This window comes from Rhipicephalus sanguineus, chromosome 7 (assembly GCF_013339695.2).
Source record: "Rhipicephalus sanguineus isolate Rsan-2018 chromosome 7, BIME_Rsan_1.4, whole genome shotgun sequence".
Classification (NCBI taxonomy): Eukaryota; Metazoa; Arthropoda; class Arachnida; order Ixodida; family Ixodidae; genus Rhipicephalus; species Rhipicephalus sanguineus.
Genome location: NC_051182.1, coordinates 104,866,792 through 104,893,513, shown reverse-complemented (window position 1 = coordinate 104,893,513; position 26,722 = coordinate 104,866,792). Strand labels below are relative to the sequence as shown.

Sequence of the window (26,722 nt, the reverse complement as noted above, 5' to 3'; positions counted from 1 at the left end):
ACACTTGCAATCCATAAAAGAATAAAGGAAACATTCAATACAACAGAACAGGACTATCTCCATCAAGACTAATCCATCACTGGCTCTGGCCAAAGGGCATACAAGTATGAACGCACGGATTGCCTCTGATAACAGTGAAAAATTGAGGTCACGGCAATGTAGGCTAAAACTCACCTGGGACAAGTAAACAAAACAAAAGAAATCCACTGACGTTCTAATGCTCATAAAGCCATTGTGTTCTGCTATAAGTAGGAATGTGTGATTCATTTCTCTACAACACTGATTAATCCTTTGTGCAATGAGGTAATTGAAGCAGATTTTCATATTTATGGCATGGTGCCTGTAAATATGAAAAAATGACGACAATGTGAAATGGAACTGTTCGTTCAGTACCGTCACAAAAACGTGCTCCCCATAACGTTCGTGATGACATTTTTACTATTGAAAGACACATCGGTTGAAATTACTGTGAGTTACGAAAGCGTATGTAAAAGGCGTTTGTGTTAAGCTTGGTGCAGAATTTGCCCTGTTCGAGTTGAGTGAAGATAAAGTAGGTAGATAAACATACAGTGTAAAATGTTACCGCAAAGTAAAGAGATCAATTAACGTCATGTATACACACCGAAAACCGCACTGTAGGGGTTATTCCATAAGGACGACGTGACTCCACTATTGTATTGGATGCAAGTTCTGTGGCTACGTGATCTGATTAACACAACAAAAGCACGGTTGTAAGGCACAATCTGTCACTGCAATTACTGAACACTAACAACAAAATGTGCACAAAGGGAGTATTCCAAGAAAACAAGAAAAACTCATTCACAGTGTATCAGTGCTGAAGTACTGATAACATAATTACTGAGAGCTCCTAAGCAATACACTGTGACCTTACAAACGTCATGTGAGTGCGCCGCCGCAACACTTCGAAACGATAAGAAAAAGGACGACGCCCGCAGGAGGCACGTACCAGGACGCAACAAAGGCGTGCGCCGCTCAGAAGCCTCGCAAACCGTCGCAACTTGACAGCGCATCTCCATTGTTTTAGACTCTGCTTATCAGTGCGTCGATGTCACGAGTGTGGAGCTTCTAAAGCCGTGTTATCAGCGCTCTCGCGTCACGAGTGCACTTTCGCCATGTAAGCATTAACGTGATGTCGAGATAGCCGCACTGCGCGTCACACCTCAGTTTAAGCCCTTGGCTTCCAAGGTTGTATGCACTGAGGTAAGACTTCTAGGAATCGCAAACGATTGGGTCACTGTCCCACAACTTTCGCGGTTATCTGACGTCGGTTGCCGATATTTCTTTTCAACCTTATTGAAGACCTGAAGCTTGCTTTGGGAGGGCATCGTGCAAAAGCGCAGTGCTTAGTTTTCAAAATACTGCGCTCTTTACTAAACTGTGGCATTAGCAGGCAAGTCGTAACGAAAATGACTGAGAATTGTGCCTCTGCAAATGAATATGTGCAGATCGAAATTTCGTTGATGTGTTACTGAGTTTAAGCACAGCGTTACTAGCCATTACAAGTAACCTTCTTGGGTAAATTTACTAGGTTGTGGCACCAACTGCTCCATTAAAAAAATGAAAAGAAAAAGTTACGAAATGGTAATGATGATGACTTTCTTAGAATTTCTAACGTCTTGAATGTTCCTAGATGAGGTTCTTCTTTTTTAATGAATAGATTTAAATTCTGAGATTAATATTGGTGCCCATATCCTCCTTGGTTATACCATGGTGACAAAGCATCAAACTAAGCCGAAGCCACAACAGAAATTTTACCAGGGCAATTGACTAGCTGTTTAGAAAGGTTTTATGGCTAAAAAAAATGTGCACAAACTTCTTATAACGTAAAATTCACATCAAAGTGACTAAATACCTTGCCAGAGTTGGTGACTTCTGCACAAACTTATAACACTATTACAAACTTTTACACAACTGTGTCACTAAATTCTGTACATCAGCATTTCCACCTTTCATATGTAATGACACATTACGACATACGACAGCATTACGGACCATCATTTGTAATGGAAGCAATGCGAAAGCTTCCCTAGTTCGTAATTCAGATGAATAATGAATGCTGTTACATTAGACTTATTGTCAACATTGAGCAATATCGGTATCTACAAAGAATCAGGTCAAACATTGATCCCAGAAAGTCACAGGCTTAAGCTGGGAAGCACTGATCCAATTATGTTGAACGTAACTGGAAAAGCATTTCTTTGTATTGGTCATAACGAAGCAGCCAATGAGGGGGTGTAAACAGACCACTAATAATAACAATGCACCAAGGCATCACGCCGGTATCAAGTTTTAAGACACTAAAACAGCTACGTTCAAAAGCACAAGATGGAATGCGGTGGGCAACAAAGCTTTGTGCAGGCAGGCATACTTCCTTTACGACTGAATACTGCGATATAAAATTATTCAACAAGCTGAACAGTCTCACAGGACCTCTGCTTTAATGAATTCCTTGTTTCCCCACACTCCATTCAATTTAATGCTTCCCACACATCACTGCTCCAGGCTACATTCACTTCAGTCAACTCACCCTAACTGCTATCCTAATCCAATTCGCATCCATAAATCCAGCTTCTGAATAAGTGGCACAGGTGTCCATGACATCGAAAGAATTGCACCATGCCTTTTGCGCACATTGTTAATGCAACAAACGACATCGCCAGACGAGCACACTTACACGACAACGCTGGGGCACAGCCCTTTCGGAGTGGGAAAACATTACAAGAACATTGGAACGAAACTACGTGTACTGCTGGCTGAGTCTGCCAACATCGACGTTCCCATAGCTCAGGTGCAGAGGGTAGACGTACAGAGCCCGCGATTTGCAGCTGGCAGAGTCGCTATAGACACGCTGCAAGACTGCACTGCTGTCTACCTTCATATTGATTTACAGGTATGCGCCTTTTTTTCTTCACAATAGCAGCCACATCATTTCTGTGACTGTCATGTTCTAGGTAAAATGAACAAGCGGCAAAAACAAAGATAGCAGTATTCATTCATTCATTCATTCATTCATTCATTCATTCATTCATTCATTCATTCATTCATTCATTTATTCATTCAATTTCCCTCAATGCCAGGGGGAATTGGGGCAATGAATGCTTACAATGATAATAAACACAATATAAATGACAGTTACGACAGAAATCATAAAATGGTACAAAAGTTACACAAGTGCTGACAAATCAGGGATGTTAGAGCATTTTGATTAGGCATTAATGCTTTTAATGGCAGTGACAGTGGAAGAAAGCAGGTGTGTGTACTAGGAGTAAACGAGTCATGCCAACACAAGCGAAAGTAAGTATGCAACAAAACGGGTCATTCTGTGACAAAAAATAAGAATAAAAGCTGGAGGGGAGAGTGCTCTTGGTGAAGTTTCGCTTGCTACGTTTGGTTGTTAATGACACAGGACAGCGCCGTGACATAACCTAACCTAACAATGAATTCCACAGGGAGGTGACAGTTTTCCTGCACCATATTTGCTATTGTTTTGCCTGAACTTGTTATTTTTCCTTACAACATTTAGAAAAGACAAGTCCACTATGCAACGATTTTTTAAAGAACACAAATTGTCTTAAACGACTAGTATTTGAAAAAAAAAGAAAAAAAAAACATCAAGTTCATTCACAGAAAGACCATCAAGACTGTCCTCCTTTCTACTAGAAAAGGTTTTAGAAACTAAGCATTTCTGCTAGAAAAAGCTTCAAATAACACCAATAAAGGCATAATTAAGAGCAATATTTTGAAAAAGAGAAATTAGCATCACTCAAGTTAAAGTAATGAAAAAAAAAACACGTTCGCAGTTTTGCTGTGTTCCTGTTGTCATTCCATGTGATCCACTACCACTGATACATAGTACATTACATATTAATATTAGAAAACATATACCACACCCCTGATATTCTAGCAACGGGATTAAGTTAAATTCTATGAGTCGTATTTATTTATGCATGTTCGAAACGGGCGGCGTAAAAACAAGGGACAAAGGAAAGACTACACACTGCCCGTTTCAAACATGCATAAAGACTACGCCGCCCGTTTCGAACATGCATAACCAATTCCGACTTGCCCAGGCAACAATTCTTCTCCTATTGATTTGTCCGGCTCCCCGGTGAATATTCGTGCACAAAAGCTCTCAAAGCCCAAAATCTCTCACTGCAAGGGTTGTCGAAGTGACAAAAACACATCCGCAAGTCAAAGACAACAAAGAACAAAGTAAACACGAGCACAAAAAACGGCAGCAAAGAAATAACACGTTCCTTGATGCAAAGCAATGTGTTTCGTCCTCGTCGTCAAGGCAACGGACAGCCAACTCCACAAAAATTTAAACTTGACGAAGCTCGACCGTTGCAAAGCAGCCCCAAACTGACAGGTGTGCATGACGTGTTTTGTTTGCCAAAACCGTAGAAGATTTTGTTGCCTGCTGTAAGTGATAAGATAACGTGGGGCGCGGACACTCGGTTACCTTTGAATAGGCGCAAGTCGTCATTAGTCCGGCAAACACACGATTGTTACTGACAGCTCCCACGTGGCCTTCGCTGATAACGGGCTGCTGACTGCTAGTGCGTCACTCTGAGGTTAAAACGGGAGAAGTGAGTGATGTACGCTGAACTAAAAAAAAAGCAGCAGGTCACGTTGAGTCACTGTCCATAGCTTTTTGTCCCATAGTACTGTTTAGTTGGCTATCTCTGCAGTGCTTCATATGCAAGCACTGAAACAGGTATGCATGACACCTTACATAGGAAATGTTGGTCATCAATAAAAATATTTAACGTGATCAATAAGTATCTTTTCTTGGATCAATTATCGATTGAACACTAAGCACTTCCCAGTATCATTCACAGTATTAAAAAATAAACAAATAATTTCCATTTTTTCCTTGTACTATACTTAAGGAGATTAGTTCTCGGGTTTAATGTGTCAAAGCCACAATACAATTACTACAAGGCATACGGTGTTCGAGTATTGTGAATTAGTATTTACTACCTGGGGTGATTTAACGTGCACGTCAATCTAAGCATGTGCGTACTTTTGCATAATGCCCCCTTTAAAATAAGGCCACCCTGGCCGGGAATTGAACCCACATCCTTGTGCATAGCAGTGCTGTTGAGCTGCCATGGCAGCAAGCTTTCAATGGCTAAACAATTAAACGAGGAAGCATTCTTACCGTAGTCAGAGTCGCTGTTCCAGAGATTCAAGCCCTTGACAATCTCGGAGACTTGCCTGCAAGTTTTGGAGAAATGTGTCATGGGGTTTTTGTCAGTCAGATGACAAGGGCACCTCGATGTTTGAATATTCCAAAACATGCTGCAAGTGCTGCTGTCCCTTCAACCTCAACGGAAACACGCTACTTTGAAAAACCCTTATGGCTTGATTCCAAGCTACACCGCACCATTTTGTGAAATATATCAATGTAAAACCATGCTATAGAAAGAACGCTCTGCATGCTGTACAACTGAAAAATAAGTGAAGATACCTGAAAAAAAAAAATGGGACTAGTTTTAAGAATCACAGGTGTGAATAGCGTGGTGCAGTACTTTATAAAACAGGAAGTTTTTGAAATACAAAACTGAAATTCCACTACAGCCGTTGCTGATGTCTGGCAATGATTGTCACACAGGCGCTCCCTGCTTACTATGCCCATAGTGTTTTCATCTAATCAAGTAAAAATGAAAAGACAATCAGTCACTACAAAAGAGTAGTTTAACCATCAATGAGAGAAAGCAGCTTCATAAGAGAAAATTAGGCCACGGTGTAACTCGCTACTCCTCGAATTTTGTGGGAATGCTTTATTGCCTGAAACGGTTAATAATAGATCAACCAGTGATGCATCGAACCTCTGGCAGTTATTGATAATAGAATGGAACAACTGATGAAAATAGACCATATCATGTCGTACAGGCTGCCGATTCAACAATGAGAAAATTAATGCTAGTGAAATTCAAAGCCAGGTAAGGTTAAACAAGGTCTATACAGTGCACGAGATGGATAAACAAGAATTCAAGCCACAGGACAATGTCTCGGTGTGATAAACTTTAACGGGTCTCACTGGCATTTATATACTCATGATTTCATCACGAGTCGATAGAAATTTGATCACAATAACAACAACAAACATGAACAAATTATGTAAAAGAAAGTAATATAGTCGAAAGAAAAATACAGGACGGCGACCAAGGAGGTGTCAAAAATATAATAAAGTAACGTTTCGGCTTCCACACGGAAGCCTTGTTCACTAAACTGCGAAATGTTATTTTATTATATTTTTGACACCTCCTTGGTCGGCGTCCTGTCTTTTTCTTTCTACAATGCCATTACATCCCGACCAGACGAGATTTCGTCAAATTCTCGATTTCAGTAATATAGTCACCTGATCGAGCTCAATCCTTTGGATTTTTTCATCCCATGCTGCAGGACGGCTTCGAACTGCGTGCACAGGTTGACAACCCTGTGACGGGAGCCAAAACAAAAACAACCATAAGCGAAACTACGATATAACCGGCCTGACGCGCCGTAAATGTCACTGTCGCGAAGGCATGCAAGCAGCTGCACATTCGCTAGTTAAAAAGAAAGTTATCAAGTACAGGCCGCTCACGTGCCAGATGTTCAGAGAGCGTAGCAACGCGTTGCCAACAGAAAGGAACAAATATAAAAACACGCACAACGTTGCAACATTGGAAAGTGACAGGACTAGTACGCGTGACGAAACGCACCTGCTATCGCTCTCCGTGGCAAGTTCCTTGCGTCCCCCGAAGCGGATCTGGCACTGCGCACCACAGAACGATCGGGTCAGGTTGTAAGTACGTCACTCGATTGCTGGATAACTGCCCACAGCGATGTAAGCACGTGCTCGGAAAGCTCGCCGTCATTACGCGTACGTTTGCAACTAGTCATCACACGCTAGACACTTCACACAGTGAAAATCTCACACAATGACAATATATGCTGGGAATATTCCACGCAAGAGTCAACGAACTCGGTAACAGAGAATGGATGGTACGGGGAATTCCCGCCCGCGCGGTCAGGTCACCTGTTTAACGGCGTCCAGCAAACGGGAGAGCAGGATCTGACGATCCGAAGGACTCGTATCCTCTGAAACACGCAGAAAAAAAAAAAAAAAAAGATGGGCACCACAGGGATGCGACACAAAACGTCAGAAACAGTACAGGAGGAACACCATACAAAGAGACATCGCGCGTCGTAAAAACTGAAAGGTGCGCGCTTCGCTTGACATGCATACATCCGCTCTCAAAAGAGACAGCACAAGCGAAACCACGCTTACGCATATTTTTTGTGTCGCGTGCCGTGAGAGAAAAGACCAGAGCTTGGAAGAATTAGAGATCGCACGTCGGTGAAGAAGCGCTGTATAAAGTCTGCCCCTTCGGAAGACAACACGGCGATTCGAAAGGCAGTACTGAGGCGCGAATCGTACTACATCTACGGGGAGAGCCAGGCAGCATGAAACGATACTCCCCCCAAGGATTTCGCGAAAGCAACGACTCGGGTATCTTTCGTGCAGCGCGTCCGGAGTTGCGTCGGGTTACTAGTGGCACCAGGCTGCGTTTGTATGGAGATCAATGTAAAGACAGTAAGAAGATCTCACCGCTCATTGTCGAAGAGACCGTGCAGCCGCGGCGTTTTCGCTTCGTCCCGTCAGCGGCTTTGCGCGCACATGATGTTTCCCTCGGCTGCACGTTGACGAACGAGCACGCGGGAGATAATTATCTCGCCGATAACGCGTAGCGCAAGATTACGCCTCCGTCCCGGAGTCCATCACGACGGACGAAAATCGCACAACGGAGAGAAGATATTTCGCAAACACCTCCCCACGATCGCTTCCCACATCACCCCACACACGGCGAGAGCGGAGAGAGGAGCACATCGCTAGCGACTGCAGCGCTGTTTTCGGCCACAGACGACAACCTCTGGAATCAACAAAATCAATGCGCTGGCAGCGCTGGCCGCTCTGGTGGTAGCGGCCGCGCTTTCGTTGCGCTGCTGGACGTCGTGACTAATCAATCGTCGGCTTTTGTTGACTCTGCTGCCCCCCCCCCCCCCGTACGGTCCTTATTGCCACTTATGCTCTGCCAGTATCGATCTGTTTTACGCGCAGGCAATGAATGATCCCACGAGCTGTGGACTTGAGGAGGAGCGCGACTGAAGTGGCTAGTTGCTATGTTGCTCAGATGTCCTGGAAAAAATAAAGAAAAAAAGAGACAACATTTGCGTGATCGGCCTGGAGTCAGTGGCAAGGAGGATTAATCATCCTCGGTTAGCGGGAACCCGGTCAAATACTTCGAGTGAGCATTTATATGTCCCTGAAAACGGTAAACCCTCTGAAACTTGTGAAATCCTTCTCAAATGTTTTTTTTTTTTTTCCTCACGGAGGTCTAATGTTTGAAGCATGTCCGTGTGAGCTGTTTATGGTGACTCCGAACTATTTGTAGAGTTAATAACGGCGAACTGAACCTACCGTTTAGCTACATGTGTGTATTCTTCGGAAATGTGTGTTTCTTTCTTTATTGAATACAAATTCAGTTCTTCAAGAAAAGAACGGCAGAAGTTGAGATAATTGGTCAGGATTCATCATAGCAAAACTTAATCGTGCAGGCTGACACAGTCACAAACAAGTAAACGGAATAACATGAACGTGCAAGATGAACGGCAAGGAACAAATTTGCTTTGATGTAGCTGTGTGGCTGTTCCACTGATTGTAGACTAGTGGGCTGCGCACTTCCACAGTGTAGGACGTTACTGCTTTAGCAAAGCCATTTGTATTTGTTCAAGGTCGTTTGCGTAGATAATTTAGTTCGAAACTGGAAAGTGGTGTGCATGCTTTCAGGCGTGATGGATGGATACAACGTTTATTAATCAGAAGAAGAAAGAAAAATAAATAAAAATAAAAGGAGGGGAAATTTCAAGGGTGGGTTCCCCATTCCAGGACATCAGTGGCCGCCGCTGCTCGCCCGGCTTGATCCAGGAGACCCTTTTGGGTCTTCAGGTGCGAGTATCACTGCGCGGCTGACGTTCAGCAGCACTTGAAAAAAGAGCGAAACCGAAACCAGTTTCAAATGCGCATAAATCCAAGCCTAGTTTAATCTAGCCAAAGTTGGGAAAACGAGGCAGGGGGCGCCGTTGTGCTTCCGTTTCTTTTCACCTCTTGCTCGGTAAGCTGTACGCTCGTGCGTTCCTTGAGAGTTCGATAAATCTAACTTAATCGGCTTATTTAATCGCCGAATCTGGTCGTAGAATAGCTTAATACGAATCACGATATTCCATTACTATGATGTAGAACGCGATTTAGTGATTGTTTCGCCCTTTTTTGTCGTTTTCAGGCACTTCAGCCAGCAAGATGGGTCGCCGACCCGCGAGATGGTACGTAGCATTCCATGTCATGCCGTATTAACGAATTTCGCTTGTTCGTGTAATCCTGCACAGAATGAGTGACAGTGTCGCCGAGTGTTTCTAATATATTCTTTTGTATTCGTTTCGTAGTTACCGCTACTGCAAGAACAAGCCGTACCCCAAGTCACGGTTCTGTCGTGGTGTACCCGGTGAGTATTCCGGCACGAGGCCTAGCTGTCAATGAAATCGTAGCGTTTTTATCGTGCAGTCGTTGCTAGTTACAGCATTGCACGCAAGAAATTACTTCCGTTACGACTTGGTTAGCAGCTTGTGTAGCGTGTTGCTCTTATTAGCCTTTCTTCGCGGTCTGATGCTTAGAACTGTCCAGTTCGTGGCGTTGCATGTGTAGTCTGGAATGTTTCTTTGGTAACTTCCGACAAGCGTAATTGCCTAGAACATTGCTTGAAAAGGCGCTACATTTCAAGGAACTTCCTAACCATGTGAGGCGAAGCGCTGCCGTTGCTCACGACTTCAGGTTTTTCGTGGCATGCAGAGCGATATCGGCAGTGGACAACTCCGTATCGAGTGTAAATTCGGTGTGCGTGGCCGATAGAGAGAGGCAATTAGCTGGATTGCCTTATTTGAATAGTTGTCAGTCAAGGATATTATACAGCCCACGTGGAAGCAGAGATACGTTTACTGGTTCAGTGCCTGCAAAAATTGGTAGTGGTGCGAATAAATGGCCTCGCCTTTTATTGCACATCTGGATGGTCAAGTTTTTTGTGGATTTGAAATATAAATTCACTGCTTGCAAACCTGGCTGTAAGTAAGCGCAATTGTAAGATGAGGCACTGGTTCTCGGCCATACAAATTTGTATACAGGGGTGGCTGTGAGCAAGTATGGAGCTCAGTAATTGCTAACATATTTGATCTTGGCATTAGAGTCAATTTTTGCCTGACGCACACTCTAAAGTCGACACTAGTGCAATGTCAGGCTATAGCGTCAATTAGACTAACATGGTATCTGGCACCATCACGGCTAGTTGCGATGTTAGGTACCGTATTGCGGTCATTTCATGGTCTTGCATGCACATGCGACGCATGCGTACCATGCTCTGATGTCAGGGTGCCGTAGGATCTCTAACTAGCTTTCGAAAAACATTTTGTAATTAATCTTGCAGGGCACACCCGTGCTTACGGTCGTTATAACCATGGTTGGATGATGCTGCCGATTGGCAGTCGAGGCTCCTGAGAACACTAGAGCCAAACATTATAGGGCAGCATGCGGCTTGGAATTTATACAATTCTCAGTCCGCTAGAAATGGTTCTCAGTTCTTCCTACAAATGATGCCATATACCAGAATGACCGCGCCATATACCCAAATTTCATGGCTATCGGCTGATTAGAGCATTGTGAGCTGCATAGTTACCGTGGCCACCACCAGAGGCCGCCACGTGCGCACCTGCACACTGAAAGTAAGCCACACGTTCCAAGAAAAAGTGCTCAAGGTTATGATGTGCTCTTGACAAAGCTTCTTTTCCCCGTGTAGCTTCCAGTGTGCCACAAATCTTGTCCAACTCTGCACATACTTGACGGATTCCAAAAAATTTTGCGGCGGTTGATTCATGAGGTAATAAACCCCTATAATGAAGCCATTCGATGGTTACTGAAGTGTTGCAGGGCCCCTTTAATGACAACTGGTTTTTTTAAGTGAGCTTTAGAATAGCATAGCTTTTATTATCTAGTGCCTTATGGCTGGCGTAGCATAGCTGTAGTCTCTTTTGCGCTGTAAAACGCGATTTAACTAACGATCCAGTTCGGTGGTGCTGAAGTGTTGCGCCGTTTTCCGCCTCTGTGCAGACCCGAAGATCCGTATCTTCGACTTGGGCCGCAAGAAGGCGCGAGTGGACGAGTTCCCACTGTGTGTGCACCTCATCTCCAAGGAGTTTGAGCAAATCTCGTCCGAGGCGCTGGAGGCTGGCCGCATCTGCGCCAACAAGTACCTCGTCAAGACCTGCGGCAAGGACGCTTTCCACCTCCGGATGAGACTTCACCCCTTCCACGTCATCCGAATCAACAAAATGTTGTCATGCGCTGGTGCTGATAGGTGCGTTTTGTTGTTTGCCTCATTTCCTCTTTCGAGCAAAGCTTGGTTTGGTCGTGGTATCCTGCTAGAGTGTGTAAGAATGTTAGAAATTAGTCAAGCCAAGATATATCTCATCTGAAGCTGATTACAAAATTATGTAATGTGTAGTAATTATGTAATGTGTTCAGTATTCCCAACAATTCGTTATATGTTGGTTTACTGTATTAGGTTTTGTGCACTGTACATTGATGGATCTGCTGTTCTGTGTAAAAGAACCATGATATACGTGTAGGCTAAGTAGCTAGTGTGTAATGTTAGTTGCAACTCGATTTAACAAAGTGATAAGAGCGCTTGAAATATTTCATTAAATTGGCAAGTTTATAAAATCAAGCAAGGGATTTTTCAGTCCTTCGAAATCTAAAATTGTAATCTAGCATCACCCGAAAGCTACCGCGGCATTTTATTTGCTGCAAATACAAGCGAGGGCAGTTTGAGCATGAATTCCTCCCATGCCCGTGCGATAGAGGCGAGCTGGATGGTCAAAGCTACGACAAGCTGCCGATATTCACACAGAACGAATGTAAATAGTGTTTGAGCAGGCAGAGCAAGAAAGCTCCATGGGGACGATAAGTGCCGTTGCATCAATCATTAAATAACAAAAGCAACCACAGTGTTCCTTTGGGAGTACTTGCCGGGATGACAAACCACTACAGCTCAGTGCCATCTGAATTGTAAAAGAGCTACCAACTGCTGCATGCAGCCTCGTCAACATAAAATGTCAGGACTAGAATGGCTAGATGTTTTAACGCGATAGCTTTACAGCGCACGACCGAAGAAAAGCTGCCTGTGTGAAAGTTTGAAATAAATTACTGCATTTTTGCACATTTCCGGAAAAACTCCATTCAATCGAGTTCAGGGCCCTGACAGCTTCGTTAATCGGAGTTGATGACAACATTGAACTCTATGGATACCTGCTGGCGAATGTAAATTTCTTTGTTAGCCCAATTGGGAAATTTGTAAAATCTTGTTTCGTTAATCGAGTTTAAACTGTATAATTTTACGCTTTCCGTCTCCTTATGTGACTGCACTCATTCCATGTCACGCAAAAAGAAAGTCCCATGCCAGTGAGGATAGGCCCAAGTACAAGGCTTTCCAAACAATTTTCACATGAATACAATACGCAGATCAGATTAAAAGGAACCTGAAACGCTCTTGACAATTTTTATTTTGTACAAGTGCATTGAGGTGGCTGTGCAAGAGCTTTGTATCATAAGCAGGCCAGTTTAAAAGCCTGGCAAAAAGTGCTTGAACGTGTTTGAAAGAAGGGGGCGGCAGAAATAAGTTGTGGCAGCACTACTGCCTTTTTCTGGAAGCACAAGGCATTTGTATGTGATGCATGTGTAGCTTGTGATGTGTGCTCAGGACATACTTGAAGGGCCCCTCACCGGCCTCCGAAAATACAAAAAGCGAGCGCGATATTCTCCGCACTTCATGACGCAGAACAGTGATTCCCGCAACGTCTGTATATATAGTACATACTCTCAATTAATCCATATATCCGAAGTATCAGATGTGAATGGTCTCCCGCACTGCTTTGCCATGCAGCTGCCCATCTCTTCTTCCTAGCCTCGTATGACTATCGTGCGTGATGAACTGATCTCACTGCATTCTGTGTTTGCGGCTGCGCAAACTGAGATAGCTGCATGTAGCCGACAAGCGCGAATTCTTCATAGGTTCAACGCTTCTAGTGCCGACATTTCTCGGTCCCTAGACAGTCCAAAAAAAATCTATGGTGACTGTAGTAGACTTTTGTTATTCGTTTTGAATAGGAAACTTCAGTGTCATGGTGGATTTCATCAAGGATGTTGGCATTGTTGCTCAGCCAAATGTAATATTTTAAGTAGCAACTAGGGATGGGCGAATATTCGGATGTTTCGAATATTCGAACGAATAATAAAGTATTTGAATTTGCTTCAATACGAATTTATTTTATTCAGAATTGCGAAGTATTCGAAATGAACGAATATATGTATGACCGCATATAACCCCCTGTAAAGGTGGTTTCTCTGCAGCGTCGGGTTGCTGTACAGTGAAACCACCCTGCCAGGGGAAATCTGCACTGCTGCGAAGCCACACTTCAAGGTTAAGCATACGTAAAAAATATTGTGCAAGGGTCATGAAGAAAATGCTCAATTTTCTTAATATGTGGTGAGCACTATTCGAACTATTCAATTCAAAATTATTCGACCAAATCACTATTTGCTTCGGATTTGCTTCGAACCTCAAATTTACTATTCGCCCATCCCTAGTAGTAACAATAAACCTTTAACTCTTAATATGTGAAGTACTCCCGGTTCAAGCAGAAACCAATAACACGACTGCTCACAGGTGAATGGCAAGCATGCCGGGCAGGGCTCTGTAGGTGGAACTGCGGAACCACGCCAAGCTCGCCAGGTATTTAGGTTGTAACAGACTACCGATGGAAATGGTGCCTGGAAAAAAAAAAAACTATTTTTAAAGGAGTTGATACTATACAACTTGAAAGGTGCTTAGAATGGGCCCGATGTCTTCATTCTGTTTTGCAGGCTCCAGACAGGGATGCGTGGTGCCTTTGGCAAGCCCCAGGGCACCGTTGCCCGGGTGCACATTGGACAGAAGATCATGTCCGTGCGTGCCAAGGAGCAGCATAAGGAGAACGTGATCGAAGCACTGCGACGTGCCAAGTTCAAGTTCCCGGGCCGCCAGAAGGTCAGCATTTGTCTTTTTTTTGTACTCAGTGCTGTTCTTAGCGATGTGCAAGAGCGGTACGCCGTGTATGGGGCCGTTTTGATGTAAGCCTACGCCGAACCAAATCAGATACTGAAGGTTGTCTGATATTGCCCCAGTGTAGCTTTGGAAGGCAATTTGTGTGCATTTCATGGTGCGTCACGATTTTGCTTCCATGGGATGACTAAGCCACCTCGGGATCTCTTCACCAACCCGTTTCCGGATACCCAGTGGCTGGTCCGGCCGAGGCTGCTCGTGTTGATTCCCCCTGTTGTGCAACCTAGATTATTTGACTTAGAGGGCGTCATGGTAAACTGTTGGTATAATATGGGTGTTGTATAAGTGACAAATACAGGCAGTGACACCTAGTCTTTCTCAAAAAAATTGGCACAGACCGCCTGAATAAGCCTGCGCTGCTCTAAGGAACATAGATTACATTACTTTTAAAATAAATGACAGCCAGGTATTTAATTGTAGGTGTGAGCAAATCTTTATTCTCACCTTTACAAAACGTTGAATTGAACGCGCCACTTGTTTCTACAAAGAGAGTACAATTGGCTTTGCGTTCTAAATCGGATGTGCATTGGATTTCATTTAAGAAAACGGCTTTTCTGTTTTCCACGGTCGATACCAGAGAGCCGTGGTATAATGAAGGGTCTGTGTTAAGACCCATGGACACAGTTTGAGTATCCGTTGCTGGCATAAATGAAATGCGCACTGGTCAAGTGGTGATACATGTGCTGTCCAACTTTTACCTGGGATGGACCACTTGACCTGAAAACAGCTGCTCTTCTGTGCCAGCAAAATACGAGTTGTAAGGCTGGCCAATTGAAAGTCAAACCAGTCCTTCGCCTATTCCAGTGATTGCTCGAGAAGCAGAAGCTTTGATACATGACAATGCTCTCTGATGGTGTTGGCCAAACATTTCACGATCTCATTGCAAGTGCCGTTTAACGATTCGTAACTCTCCATTTGCGTACAAAGAAAAAATTGACATTAAAGTAACGATAAACATACAGTATTTTCCTTTTCTCGCAAGTGACTTTAGAATTGTCTGATAAGTGAATGCCTTGCGTCAAGGGAGTTAGTATAGTCTCGGAAGCATCGAGTCAAGTGTACTCCGATGCGTGCAGCCGCTGTTCTGGTAAAACCCATTTCAGCGCTGAGAATGCCCTCTTCACAGTAGCCTGTGTGGCTGGCACCGTAAGGACCACGAGTTAATATGTACGTACAGCTTCAGTTGCCAACTCATTTGGTTCTTCCCCAAATTTCAATGCAAACTTCTTGAACCGAAAACCGGTAAAACGTATTTCGATTTTACTCTGAAATAAAATTATAGGCGTTTTCGTAACGTGTTTGTTCCACTCAAAAATATATGTATTCTTTTTTTTGTGTGTCTCAACTCTGGTCTCCAAATTCTCTCTTTGCAGGTGCATGTCTCCAAGAAGTGGGGCTTCACCAAGTGGGATGCCGAGGAGTATGAGGAGATGCGTGCCGATGGCCGGCTGAAGCCCGATGGCTGCTACTGCCACTACCGTGGTGGCCACGGTCCCCTCAACAACTGGATGAAAATCCAGAGGGAACTGCGCGGCCTTGAGTAGACGCTGCCCATGACAGAGACAATAAACACCCTCCTTGTCTTGCACTTGCCTTCTCATTGTTGCCATTACTTCACAGCTTTTGTGCAGGATTGGTCACTCAATGCTGCGCTTTCACGTTGGTTATAATTTATTTCCTGGTGCACGTTTCGTTTGCCCGTAGGCTTGCAAAGTGTTGCTGCCCCGACTTGGCAGCCCAAAATTTTGAGCCAGAAGTGAAGAGACGTTCTTACTGACATTTTTTGAAGCGGTAAAGAGACCATTTTAATGGGGTAGTTTTAAACAGCTCGTTTCATATAAATTCTGGTGTCTGCGTCGTCGGTTGTGAGCGAGACATCTTCGGTTCGAGTGGGAACTGAACACATGCCTTCTGCGTGGCAAGGTGTGCTACTACGCAGCCTCTCAGTGCTTGAAACTGTCACTGTACGAATGCCGTGCAGTGCGAGGGCTTTCCTTAATGCGTGGCGGAAGCGTAGAATCGCACCAAGCGCCGAATTGTGCGACGAGGCTTGAACCTTCCCTGCTATGCCAGTGTGCAGAACCCTGCGAGTGTTCTCGATGTGTAACAGTGGACCATGATGCATTTTACGCACTATGCTGTGCAGAACTTAACATTTGGAAATCCCACTTATAAAAAAATACTCCGCAGTAATAAACGTTCACTGCTGCGTCACTTCATATTGCACTGAAGATATCTGGTGGACTTTCAAGGGATGTCGTGGATCGCAAGATCGAAGAAATGTGCGATCGCGGATATATGTATGCAGTGATTCCACTCCTGCGCCAAATTGTATTTACTGCGCCATCCTGATAATATCGACGAAAATTGCGCCGAACTGCGCCAAAGTATCGGGTTTGGGGGCGTCTATCACCGGCAATCACACGGTCGGCGCGTCAGAACATGTGCAGCTTGATCTTGGGGCTGCCGAAGTAACCATGGACCAAGAGCTATTCCGCTGAATAAGTAGCGCTCGCGCGTGTGTCCCGAATAAGCCACGATGCCATGCACGGTGCCGACGCAGCTTCTGTTCTGGAAGTCGGCTCGACAGCAAAACGCGCTTTCCGCAGAAGCTCGTGACGTCTAGGCCTCTCGGTAGCAAGAAAGTGCGACGGCGATTCATCGGCGGACGTCGTCTGTTCTAGAAACGCTGCTGATAGCTCGTTTCAAGCGTCGCACGGCACGTAAGGAAAGCAATGTTCAGTAATAACTACATGAGTGCCGCTAAAATGTCTGTCACTTCTGTTTCCGGACATCGCGGAATGAAATCTGCGATCGCTAGCAGTATATATATGGAACAATATCGAATTTTCCTTGCTTCGCGTTTATGGAAGAGCACGCGAACGGTGGAAACGCGTTCACACTTTTCCTCAGATATACTTTATCCATGGATCTTCATTCGGAAGAGCTTTTTCGTAATTGCTTATACCAGCACGTCCGAGTTTAATAGCTCTGCGGTAAATACCCCCTAAAAGGCCCTGCCCTTTCAAGCTCACGTGCTAGGGTTCCAATTCGAATTTTTTGCTTGCTTTTTAAAAATGTCATCTCATTAATAAAAAAGCATATATCCTGGTCGGAGCAGCCGCAAATACGCAGCTGTCAATAGCGGGCCCGTCGCTGACGGCCCACAGTGAAGCGGCTACCCCATGTTACACGTCCGCCCCTCGCTTTCGGTGGTCAATAGCTGACGGGTAAAAAAACTCAGTTTCGCTTAAGGGCGAAGCAATGAATGCGATACCAACAAATTGTATTGTTAAACGAAGTAAGGCTAGTAGCTAACTCTTTTGGATTCGATCTCGCGTAACTCAACAAAACACTGGTTTAAGGGAATATGGCCGCTCCAGGAACCGAAGCGTTTTCTTGCTCTGAGTTCTCTAAACACGAAGTAAACGTTGAGAGCACAGCAAGTTTACGAGCCGTCTGCCTCGAGATGGCGCGCGCGCAAGCGACTGCGCCCTTCGAACGATGTGGTCCCCTCCCTCCCCCCGTTCCCCTGGCGTCCTTTCATGCTCCTTACGAAAGACGGGCGGGGTGTTTCCTCTGTTTGATGAGCAATCGACGGCAGGCTCGCACGCGGGAAGATGTTATCTCATGCGCTGTCCGTGCGACAGAGACAGACGGCCGGCTAGCTTAATCTCCGCTTCAGCCGCGTTCGTCGCCAGCGCTCGCGAGCTTTTGCCCGCGGCTAGAATGCGCGTGATGTTAATAATTTGGTCTTTATACAGAAAATGACGGCAATGGAGACGGCAAAAATCCGCGGAGAGCGTCCATATAATTGTTATCACAATAAACATTTAAAAAAAAGTTGAGGAGCCATTTCACTCTGTGAAGTGGATGATAAGCGAAGCTGTTTCGCGCATGGCAAGGAGGTGACATGGTGGAGGACAGTTTGGTATGTAAGACCAGGTTGTTAACGTTCAATACGCAATATTAATGCGAAAGCATCAGATGCTTTATCAAACACGAAAATTGACCGTCGGCGGCGTCAATCGATTGATGCAAAAAATAATCATGTGATGGCGTCATCATCACGTCATAGATCGTCAAAACTTGTGACGTCATCATGGCGTCATATATCGTGATGTCACGTGATGACGCCATCACAACATCATCGCTTTACACTGCTTCCGTAATCGGCGCGCTGATCATGGAGCTAGCGCAAAACCAGGTGAGGCGCAGATAGCTTGCAGAGAAGGAGGGGGAGGATCAACCCGTCGATCGAGAAGAAAAAGAACCTGGCTCTTTGGCACTGAGGCACTGCTGTACATCGCGGCGTTTGTCTGCAATATCTGCTGATAACCACATGTATTTAGAGTGTTATTTCATAAAGTGCAATTTTATTGATCTGGTATTCTGTTTATTTGCTAGTGTCGAAAATAATCGCCGAATAGGTTAATTCAGAACACTCAACTGCATGAGCCCTTATTTTTTCATTAGGGAGTGAAGTATGGAGTTCTCCTGAGATTATTTTTTCCATGAGATTTGCAATGAATCGAAATATTTCTAGCCTTCATAAGAGCCTCCCATAGTAATATTCCGGTGCTTGAATGTTATTGTAATATGCTTCTGTAGTGCACTCCAGGATGTAAAATTCGCTGCTCCAGAGTGCTCCCAGATGCAAAATTATCTGCTCCAAAGTGCTCCAAGATGAAAATTTTGCTGCTCCAAAGTGCTCCAAAACGGAAATTTTGCTGCTCCAAAAATTGCTCCAAATCTGAAGTCCTCGGTAGCATCACTGTGTATGTTATAATTGGCATACGAGATATGTTCTGACTGAATATGTATCGGGAGACTGCCCCAGGTTGCTGTGTGACAGGCGCTCTGTAAATTTACTTATGACATATATTTGGTGGTCATTTGAAAGCGCTCTATAGCGTGTTTCGAAGTGGTGAATTTAATAGCTTTACAATGAGAACAAGCAGGTATGGAAGTTGTGTTTCTCCTTTCTCAGTCTCAGGAGAGGTCTGAAACAACCATCTGAATATACCACTAATTTAGATTGTTCTGTCATGGGTGCCTCGCGAGGACGTCGCATCCAGTCCTTTTTTTTTTCTGGCCAAGAGACGTAATAGTAGGCCAATCACAAAAGGTAATAATTGGCAACTTTTATGCCAAACATGTCGAATGGGGCTACACCAAATGTGACCCTGAGGGAATTAAAATATGAAACACGATTAGAGAATTGGGCCTTACACTACTAACACTCCCCCAACCGACCGACCAGGACTGGGGACAGCCTTGTATCCAACTTTGTCTTTGGAAAAACACTGAGCGAGACCTAGGGAGCGGTCATTATCTACTTTATATCAAGGTACCCACTAAAGGCTGCAAAAGAAATACACAACTAAACACTAGATGGGATGTCTTCCGATTCGTAAACAAGGACTCGATCACCACCATCGAGGATCTCGATGAGTGGACTGCCGACCTCACGGGCAACTTTTGAAACCCCCAATGAAGCGGGACGGCCTGGTCCCGGAATCGAAGCTTGTGCACCTGGGGGAAGCACAAGCCAGCTCTGCGTCCTCCAAGTGTTGTTCATAGTGCTTGAAAGCCATTTGCAAAAAGACCCTATACAGGCGTCATGTTAGGCAAGGAATCGCGTTAACCTATGTAATATAGCATGCCAGAAGAGTAAAATAACAGCCAGTCATCACACAATGCTAATTGAGCAACGAGTGCGTGGTTTATTGTTTCTCACCAACTGCAAAGTACTCAGCCATATTTCTTCGTCGTCATCAGCCACATGCAGCATCAACAAACCCACGAAACACAAGAAAAGCTAGAAAACTTCTACTAAACATCTAGAAAGGAAACTCCAAAAGTATATTAGAAGTTTAGTTGAGATGTTATTTAGACGTAAGCAGCTTGAAAACTTCCTGTAGCTGTGCTAACGCCACGTTATTAGAAGTCTAGAAAACTGCTTGCAAGAATTCTAAAAAACTTCTTGCTAGATCTTTTTAAGAGCTTTTTTAGACATTTATTTTTCATGCAAACCAGCTTATTGAGGAGCTTGCCCTAGTCAATTCGTTGCATCATGCAGCCTTTTGCAATCACGTTTTAGCTGTTCACTGTCAAGCGTAATAGGTAAAGGGATGCCTGCGTAATATGGCGTCACATTAATTTCTGGAGCTACTCTAGCGAGCAGGATTGATAATTCAAAAAAGGCAGAAGTTGAGGGGAAGATGGAAGCTTGAAGAGATGAGAAATTCTTCGACAAGGTGTGTCGCTGGAGTCAGCGCTTCGACAAGCAAACTTGTCTTCTTCAAAGCTGTGAATTGACAAGTCTGCTTGTCGAAATGGCTCCAGCGACACCCCGTGTCGAAGAATTGGTCATCTCTTCAAGCTTCCATCTTCCCCTCAACTTCTGCCTTTTTTGAATTATCAATCCTGCTCGCTAGAGTAGCTCGAGAAATTAATGTGACGCCATATTACGCAGGCATACCTTTACCTATTACGCTTGACAGTGAACAGCTAAAACATGATAGCAAAACACTGGCATGATACAACGAATTGACTAGCGTGTTGCTGGAGCCAACATTTTGACAAACTAACTTGTCTTCAAGTTCCAGCCTTGAAGAAAAGTCCGCTTAATCGAAGCGGCTCCGGCGACACCCTGTGTTCAAGAATTTTTTATCTCAGCAAAATTGGTGTTCTGGCCAAAGAATTGGTTAGCCCTATTTATTCAGACATGACATTGCCTTAATTCATTGTTCTCAACACATCTAAGCATTTTGATGTCGGGCCATTTTCATTACTTGTGTTTTATGGAATACGTTATACCACGCTTCCAAAAGTAAATGCGAAATTCCAACAAATGTCGTTATCATGCATAACCTTTATTGTAGCAATTCCAAACAATATGTTGGCCACTTGACATAGGCTGGAGCAATGGAATTGATGACTTTGTTCAAGAACCTGCACGCAAAAGGCACAGTAAAGTACAACGTGTCTCAATCAATCAGACATGTATCAGCACAACAAAAATCGGAAGGCTGTCTTGGCAAACACACGAGCACAGCAGCAATACTTTGCTAAATCATCGAACATTTGTAAACGCCAATAGGAGCAGTTCAATGGCTTATTTTGTCTCAATGAAGTAAATTTAGATATGTTAAAGAATCTTGGGTAGGCAAAATTTAGAGTTCCTCTACAATGGTGTGTGTCAATAATATCGTGGTTTTGGGAATACCTGGAATTCTAATTTCAGCCTGCACACAAAAGGCACGATGAGCCAGGAACATGTTTCAGTCAAGCATGCACCTACACCAGCATAACCAAGAAACAAATAAAACGAAACAAGAAGCTAGTTTGATTAAACAACAACAAACACCGTAGCACAGGGCGACATTGGTTTAGGGAAAAATTCGCCCTAGTTGGTAGCACATGCAAAGAATTTTTTCGCATAACCAACACAAGAACAAAAATGGAGACACAACATGTGCACTAACTTTCAGTAGAATGGTTTATTGCACACGAGACAAACGGTTGCACAATGCCGGGGCACTCACTGCACGAAGACGCAATGCACCGAGATTTGTCTTTTTCCATTTCATTTTTAGATATACATAACACTCATAAACTCACAGACTACTGCACATTCCAGAAAGTCTATTCTTTATCTGACAAGGACAGGGACAGAGTACTAACACAAGTGGTACGGATATTTGCGATTTTGGCAGCTTATAGTATTATCAATCTCGTTAGTTAAGCTCTATTGGTTGATAAAACCTTTGAGTTCTGCTAGAAAGGTTCACACCCACACGCTCTACAGGACAATGCAAGCCACCCATCATTGGCTTTATTTACAAGATTACAATGCTCCCTTAACCTATCATTCATGCAGCTGCTTGTTTACACGACATACTGCTTACTGCAGGAAAGAGGTATCTGATAAGCGACAGTTTCTCCACATTCCACAAACCGCATTCTATGTCGTTTCTGGCAAGCAGTTGTCTTCTTCGATGCTTGGCTGCTAATTCTGCAAATCGATTTCAGCTTTCATGGAGCGTAAAAACTATTTGTACATTAGCAAGTGACGTCAACCTTATGATGTAGTGCAAGATTTCGTGCAAGTGTGGCACAACAGCTATTCCTTTTTGAGCAACATCACTGTTGGAATGGCAGACTAGAGCAATGGAGTGGTACTTCCTAATCGGGACCTCTGCGACTAACACCTTTGTTTGAGTGACGTGTTGTGTGTGAATCTTTCCAATGTGCTATGTGTTCCGTTGAGTTGTTGCGCTATTCAAGTAAAAGAATAAAAAGGTTGGCATCACGTGCTAATGTGCAAGTAGTTTTTCAGCTCGATGCAAGCTGAAATCGATTTGCAGAATCAGCACTCAAGCACCAAAGACGACGACTGCCTGCAAGAAACAACATAGGACACAGTTTCTGGAATGCAGAGAAGCTGTCATTTATCAGATACCTCTTTCATGCGGTAAGCAGTATGCCGGGAAATGGGCCACTGCAGGAATGATAGGTTAAGAGAGCATTTTTAAAAGAGGCGAGCGAATGCTGGGTGAGTTAGTGTCTCGACATAGTAAATACCATCGTAAGTAGCGCAACTAGACAGGACAACAGTGTTCGTCTGTTCCTTTCTGTTGTCCTGCCTAGTTGCGGTACATACAATGGCATTTATAAGACAGCATTGTAATCTTGTAAACACGATGGATGTCTGGCGTTACAGTGTAGAGCATGTGAGTGGGAACCTTTCTTTCAGAACACAAATGTTTTATCAGCTAATAGAGTTGAACTAACGAAGTTGATAATAGAAGCTGCAAAAATTGCAATAGGGGGTATCAATTTTGTTAGCACTCCTCGACTGTCCTTCTCGAATGAAGCACTGACTTTCTTGAACATGGAGTAGTTCGCGAAGTGATCAGTATGCCGTATATTTTGCTAAAATAAAGCGGAAGAAGACATCTCTCTGCATGGCACCTTGGTTAAGCTTGAGGGCACCACCCCATTGTCTACAAGTGCCTCGTGTGCAATAAACCATTTTTTTTAAAGTTAGTGCACAGATTGTCCCTTTTCGGCTTTGTGTTGCTTATGTGCTAAAAATTTTTATCAAGTGTGTTGAGGTCACTTATGAGTACAGAAAACAAGATACTTTAGAAATTTCAACCACAGATACACACAAGCACAACAGCAAAACCTAGTTAACAGTAGAAAGTAACAGCCAAAGGAAAGTGCAGCTGAACAGTTGATATTATGTTTCAGAATCCCGGGTAAGCAAAATCAACGAGTTCCTCCACAACGGTGGCCATCATAATCGTGTCGTGGTTTCGGCAATACTCAGAACTTTATTTTCATCCTGCACGCAAATGGCACAATGAAGTCAGCCAAGCATGTGCGTGCAACAGCTTACCCTATGTCTTTCAAAAATTATGACAATTCGGAACATTTTCGAAGCATATGTTTTGACGCCTTCTGCACATCCTTCTAAGGCCTCACAGCAAAGTTACTTGAACACGGGCATGAGCTGGCGCTCTCATGTATAATTCGTTCAGGTGACCTGTCGGCGGGTTCAGGTGACGCACTTCCACATTCATCACCCTCAACACAGATAGTAACCAGGCAGGCATTATCTACGCTTTCAGTAGTTGAGTTTTGTGCTGAAAAGTTACTAGCTTTCATTATTTTGCATCGAGGCGGTCTGGCGAAAAAGCGGCTCAACTGCAGCATGAAGTCGGCGATGTTTTTGCCGACGCGATAGGGAGCCGATAGCTTTCTTTTTTCTTTCCATGGCAGACCCTTTCGCGCGGAAAGCTGAAAATGACACTTACGTCTGTTGGGTGTCTGGAAGACAATGAGGTCCTGGAGTTTTGACACGAAAAAATAGCAGGACGAACAAGAAGCACATTCCGAAAAGACGGAGAAAGGATATTCAACTTGAAACGCTTGAAACTGTACTTGAAACTATACTGCGCAGTTATCGTCGGCGGCTTCGGTGGAAAGAGAGCGAGATAAGAGCGAGAGCGGTGAGAGCGCCAGAGCGGCGTCACGGGCGGCCAATGAGAGGGCTCGACACGATGACGTAGAATGACGAAGTGTGTGGCGACCAATGGCGACCATGGATGGCGACATGTCTCGACCATGGCCTCCGAGATGGGGGACGCGCCCGCTATCTCTGAGGCCATGTCTCGCCTCTCGACGGCGGGAGGGTGAGGAAAAGACGCTTTTCTTCCGCCCTCGCTAGGAGCGCGCCTCGGCAAGCATGGTCTGCGCGCGAACGAACTGGAGATGACGCTCGAAGGGTCCGGGGGCACTCTCGGTCCCCATACTGCCCATACATTGTATCACATTTTATTTCATCAATTAAGCGATGGTGATCGATGTTCGGCGAATGATTTTGTATCCTTCACGTGCATGGTGGGCTAAAAGATGGGAAAATTTGGTTTACCGATCTTCACATGTTAAAATGGGGAGAAATATAAACCCGCTACCCTTTCTTTTTATTGCGCATGCGGTTCAGGCGACCAATATTTGCGATTACGAACGTATACGAGCGACCGAAGTTCATATGTGCGCATTTTAACGGCAAAAGCTCTAGAAAAAAATGTTCACTAAACGTTTTAAAAAGACTTCTTGTAAAAAACGTTTTTTCAACGTCTTCTAAAAAACTTCTTGTGAAAAACGTTTATTCAACGTTGCATAATATACCTAGATGTCTGCATACCTTTTTAGTCGTTTCAAGAAGTTTTTTAGAGGTTTTGTGTTTCGTGGGAAGTGCACATAATACCTTACAGATGTGTAGCGGGTACCTCGTTTATCCACAGAAAGACGAATAATGACGTAGTGGGTGCTGTCCTACTTAAAAAAAAATGATTTAAGGCGTAGTCGATACCTTGCGGAACGGCAAAACTTAAAACACAGTTGGCCTCCCATCACAAAACCTCTAAAAGACGTCTCGAAACGGCTACGGAAGGCTATAAACGTCTTGGTTTACGAGAAGATCAAGAATAGACATTTTTGCAAAATAAAGCACTTGCCTCTCAAATATGCCTGCGTACTGTTTATTACCGTTTTCAACAGCTACGACATAGCCAGAGTGTATTCTGCCAAAGAAGTCCACAACATCTACTTTGAGACATTTTTAGACATGCTGTCCATGAAACACAAAACCTCTATAAAACGTCTTTAAAACGTTTAAAACCTCTATAAACCTCTATAAAACGTTTTATAGAGGTTTCGTGTTTCGTGGATGGGGGAAGTGCGTGCGCAACGACTATCTAAATGATTCTTCAAACGTTTGGTCCACGAGCGCAAAGACGCCAAAACGGCATGTCTAAAGAGCGGTGACTGTCGCTTTAGTGAAAGAAGAGATCGCAGCTAGAAAACAAAGACCTCAAAATAATTGGTTTCGCTCCGCAACGCGTGTTTCTATCAGCAGTTTGGTAAGTATATGCTTTTCAAGCCAAGGCGGCTAAGGCCGCGCAACGCTCGCGCAACAGCGAACGACAACAGCAGCAAACGCAGGCAAGCATGCTACTGATGCTACGCAGTCGGGGGCATCCTTGGTCGGGGGCTCGAAGCGGGTGTTGTCGAAGCGCACATGTTTAGCCCTACTAGCCACCCTACCCCTACATTCAAGAACATCTTTTCACTCGGCGCTCCATCTTGACTCAATGTCGATGGCAGATACACCTATTGGCAGGAATGCTTACTAAATATTGAGCAATAGGCGGGATCATTTTGTGAAAACCATTGTGTCTTTTCTGCTAAATGGTGACGCTGTGCTCAGCTCGGTCAAGTGAAGGGCAAGGCTTGTTTCAGAATACTTGTTCCTTCCTCCCTCTTTCCCCTCTTCCTACACTAGTTCGCGGTGGCTCGATAGGCAGCACAGCTAGGCGACGGCCGGCGGTCATTTGCGTTTTGTGTAGCGTTGTCAGCTTCTGTTTGTGAACGGATGAACGGATTACGGGCTGTTTGGCATCAATTGAGTAACGGTGATCATACTGTCTGTCGCATATTTTCCATCAGTGTTTGGTGAAACAAGCTTTAATGTGCTTTTTGCGACGGTACGTTCGTCGGTACGTTCGTTTCAAGAAGCGATTGTTCTGCTCACCACCTTCGTTGCACCCAGACAAACAGCTAAGAACTTGTGCACGTTCGGATAGAGTGCTTTTTTCGGTAAGTGCACCTGACTTTTCGTCGTTTTTACTGAAAGGTTTTAGAATTGTGATTAAAATGTTTACAGTTCTTTGCTAGGTTGAACCGCGTGGTCGAACGCGAAACTATAGGCCTGACTGGCTGCCCAGGCGGCGCTGCGAAAACGGTGCTAAAAAGCACCCCCTACGACAAGTTCTTTGGTTTCGAGTAGTCAGACTGGCGGCCGCATGCAACACTAAGCTCAGATGCGCAACGGAGCCGCCGCTGTCGGTTGTGCTGCGCTTTGGATCTCGGCC

At 44.3% G+C, this 26,722-nt stretch overlaps 3 protein-coding genes and 1 long non-coding RNA gene across 4 annotated transcripts in view; 2 read left to right on the top strand and 2 right to left on the bottom strand.

The window, feature by feature from the left end:
* Nucleotides 1-26,722, top strand: part of LOC119399690 (probable chitinase 10) — a 685,554-nt gene that overhangs the window by 193,219 nt on the left and 465,613 nt on the right. The window lies entirely within an intron of this gene.
* LOC119398894 (sorting nexin-29-like) lies at nt 4,154-7,872 on the bottom strand. The gene is made up of 6 exons (XM_037665709.1): nt 7,622-7,872; nt 7,049-7,110; nt 6,732-6,784; nt 6,389-6,466; nt 5,186-5,241; nt 4,154-4,173 (listed from the first exon to the last, which is right to left on the bottom strand). Exons 1-6 carry the CDS (start codon nt 7,626-7,628, stop codon nt 4,154-4,156), a joined length of 276 nt encoding a protein of 91 aa, XP_037521637.1. The 5' UTR covers nt 7,629-7,872.
* Nucleotides 9,182-15,832, top strand: LOC119399691 (60S ribosomal protein L10). The gene is made up of 5 exons (XM_049417820.1): nt 9,182-9,393; nt 9,514-9,572; nt 11,225-11,471; nt 14,036-14,198; nt 15,647-15,832. Exons 1-5 carry the CDS (start codon nt 9,371-9,373, stop codon nt 15,815-15,817), a joined length of 663 nt encoding a protein of 220 aa, XP_049273777.1. The 5' UTR covers nt 9,182-9,370; the 3' UTR covers nt 15,818-15,832.
* Nucleotides 21,131-24,210, bottom strand: LOC125759335 (uncharacterized). Its single transcript, XR_007416906.1, has 2 exons — nt 24,101-24,210; nt 21,131-21,230 (listed from the first exon to the last, which is right to left on the bottom strand). It is a non-coding gene; the product is annotated as an uncharacterized LOC125759335 (long non-coding RNA).

Coding starts and splice junctions, on each gene's coding strand:
- LOC119398894 (XM_037665709.1), bottom strand. Junction 5,242..6,388: donor AAAGGATTGAGCTCGATCAG/GTGACTATATTA, acceptor CAAAACTTGCAG/GCAAGTCTCCGAGATTGTCA. Junction 4,174..5,185: donor GAACAGCGACTCTGACTACG/GTAAGAATGCTT, acceptor CAACCCTTGCAG/TGAGAGATTTTGGGCTTTGA.
- LOC119399691 (XM_049417820.1), top strand. CDS start 9,371: ATGGGTCGCCGACCCGCGAGATG. Junction 9,573..11,224: donor GTTCTGTCGTGGTGTACCCG/GTGAGTATTCCG, acceptor GCCTCTGTGCAG/ACCCGAAGATCCGTATCTTC. Junction 11,472..14,035: donor TCATGCGCTGGTGCTGATAG/GTGCGTTTTGTT, acceptor TCTGTTTTGCAG/GCTCCAGACAGGGATGCGTG.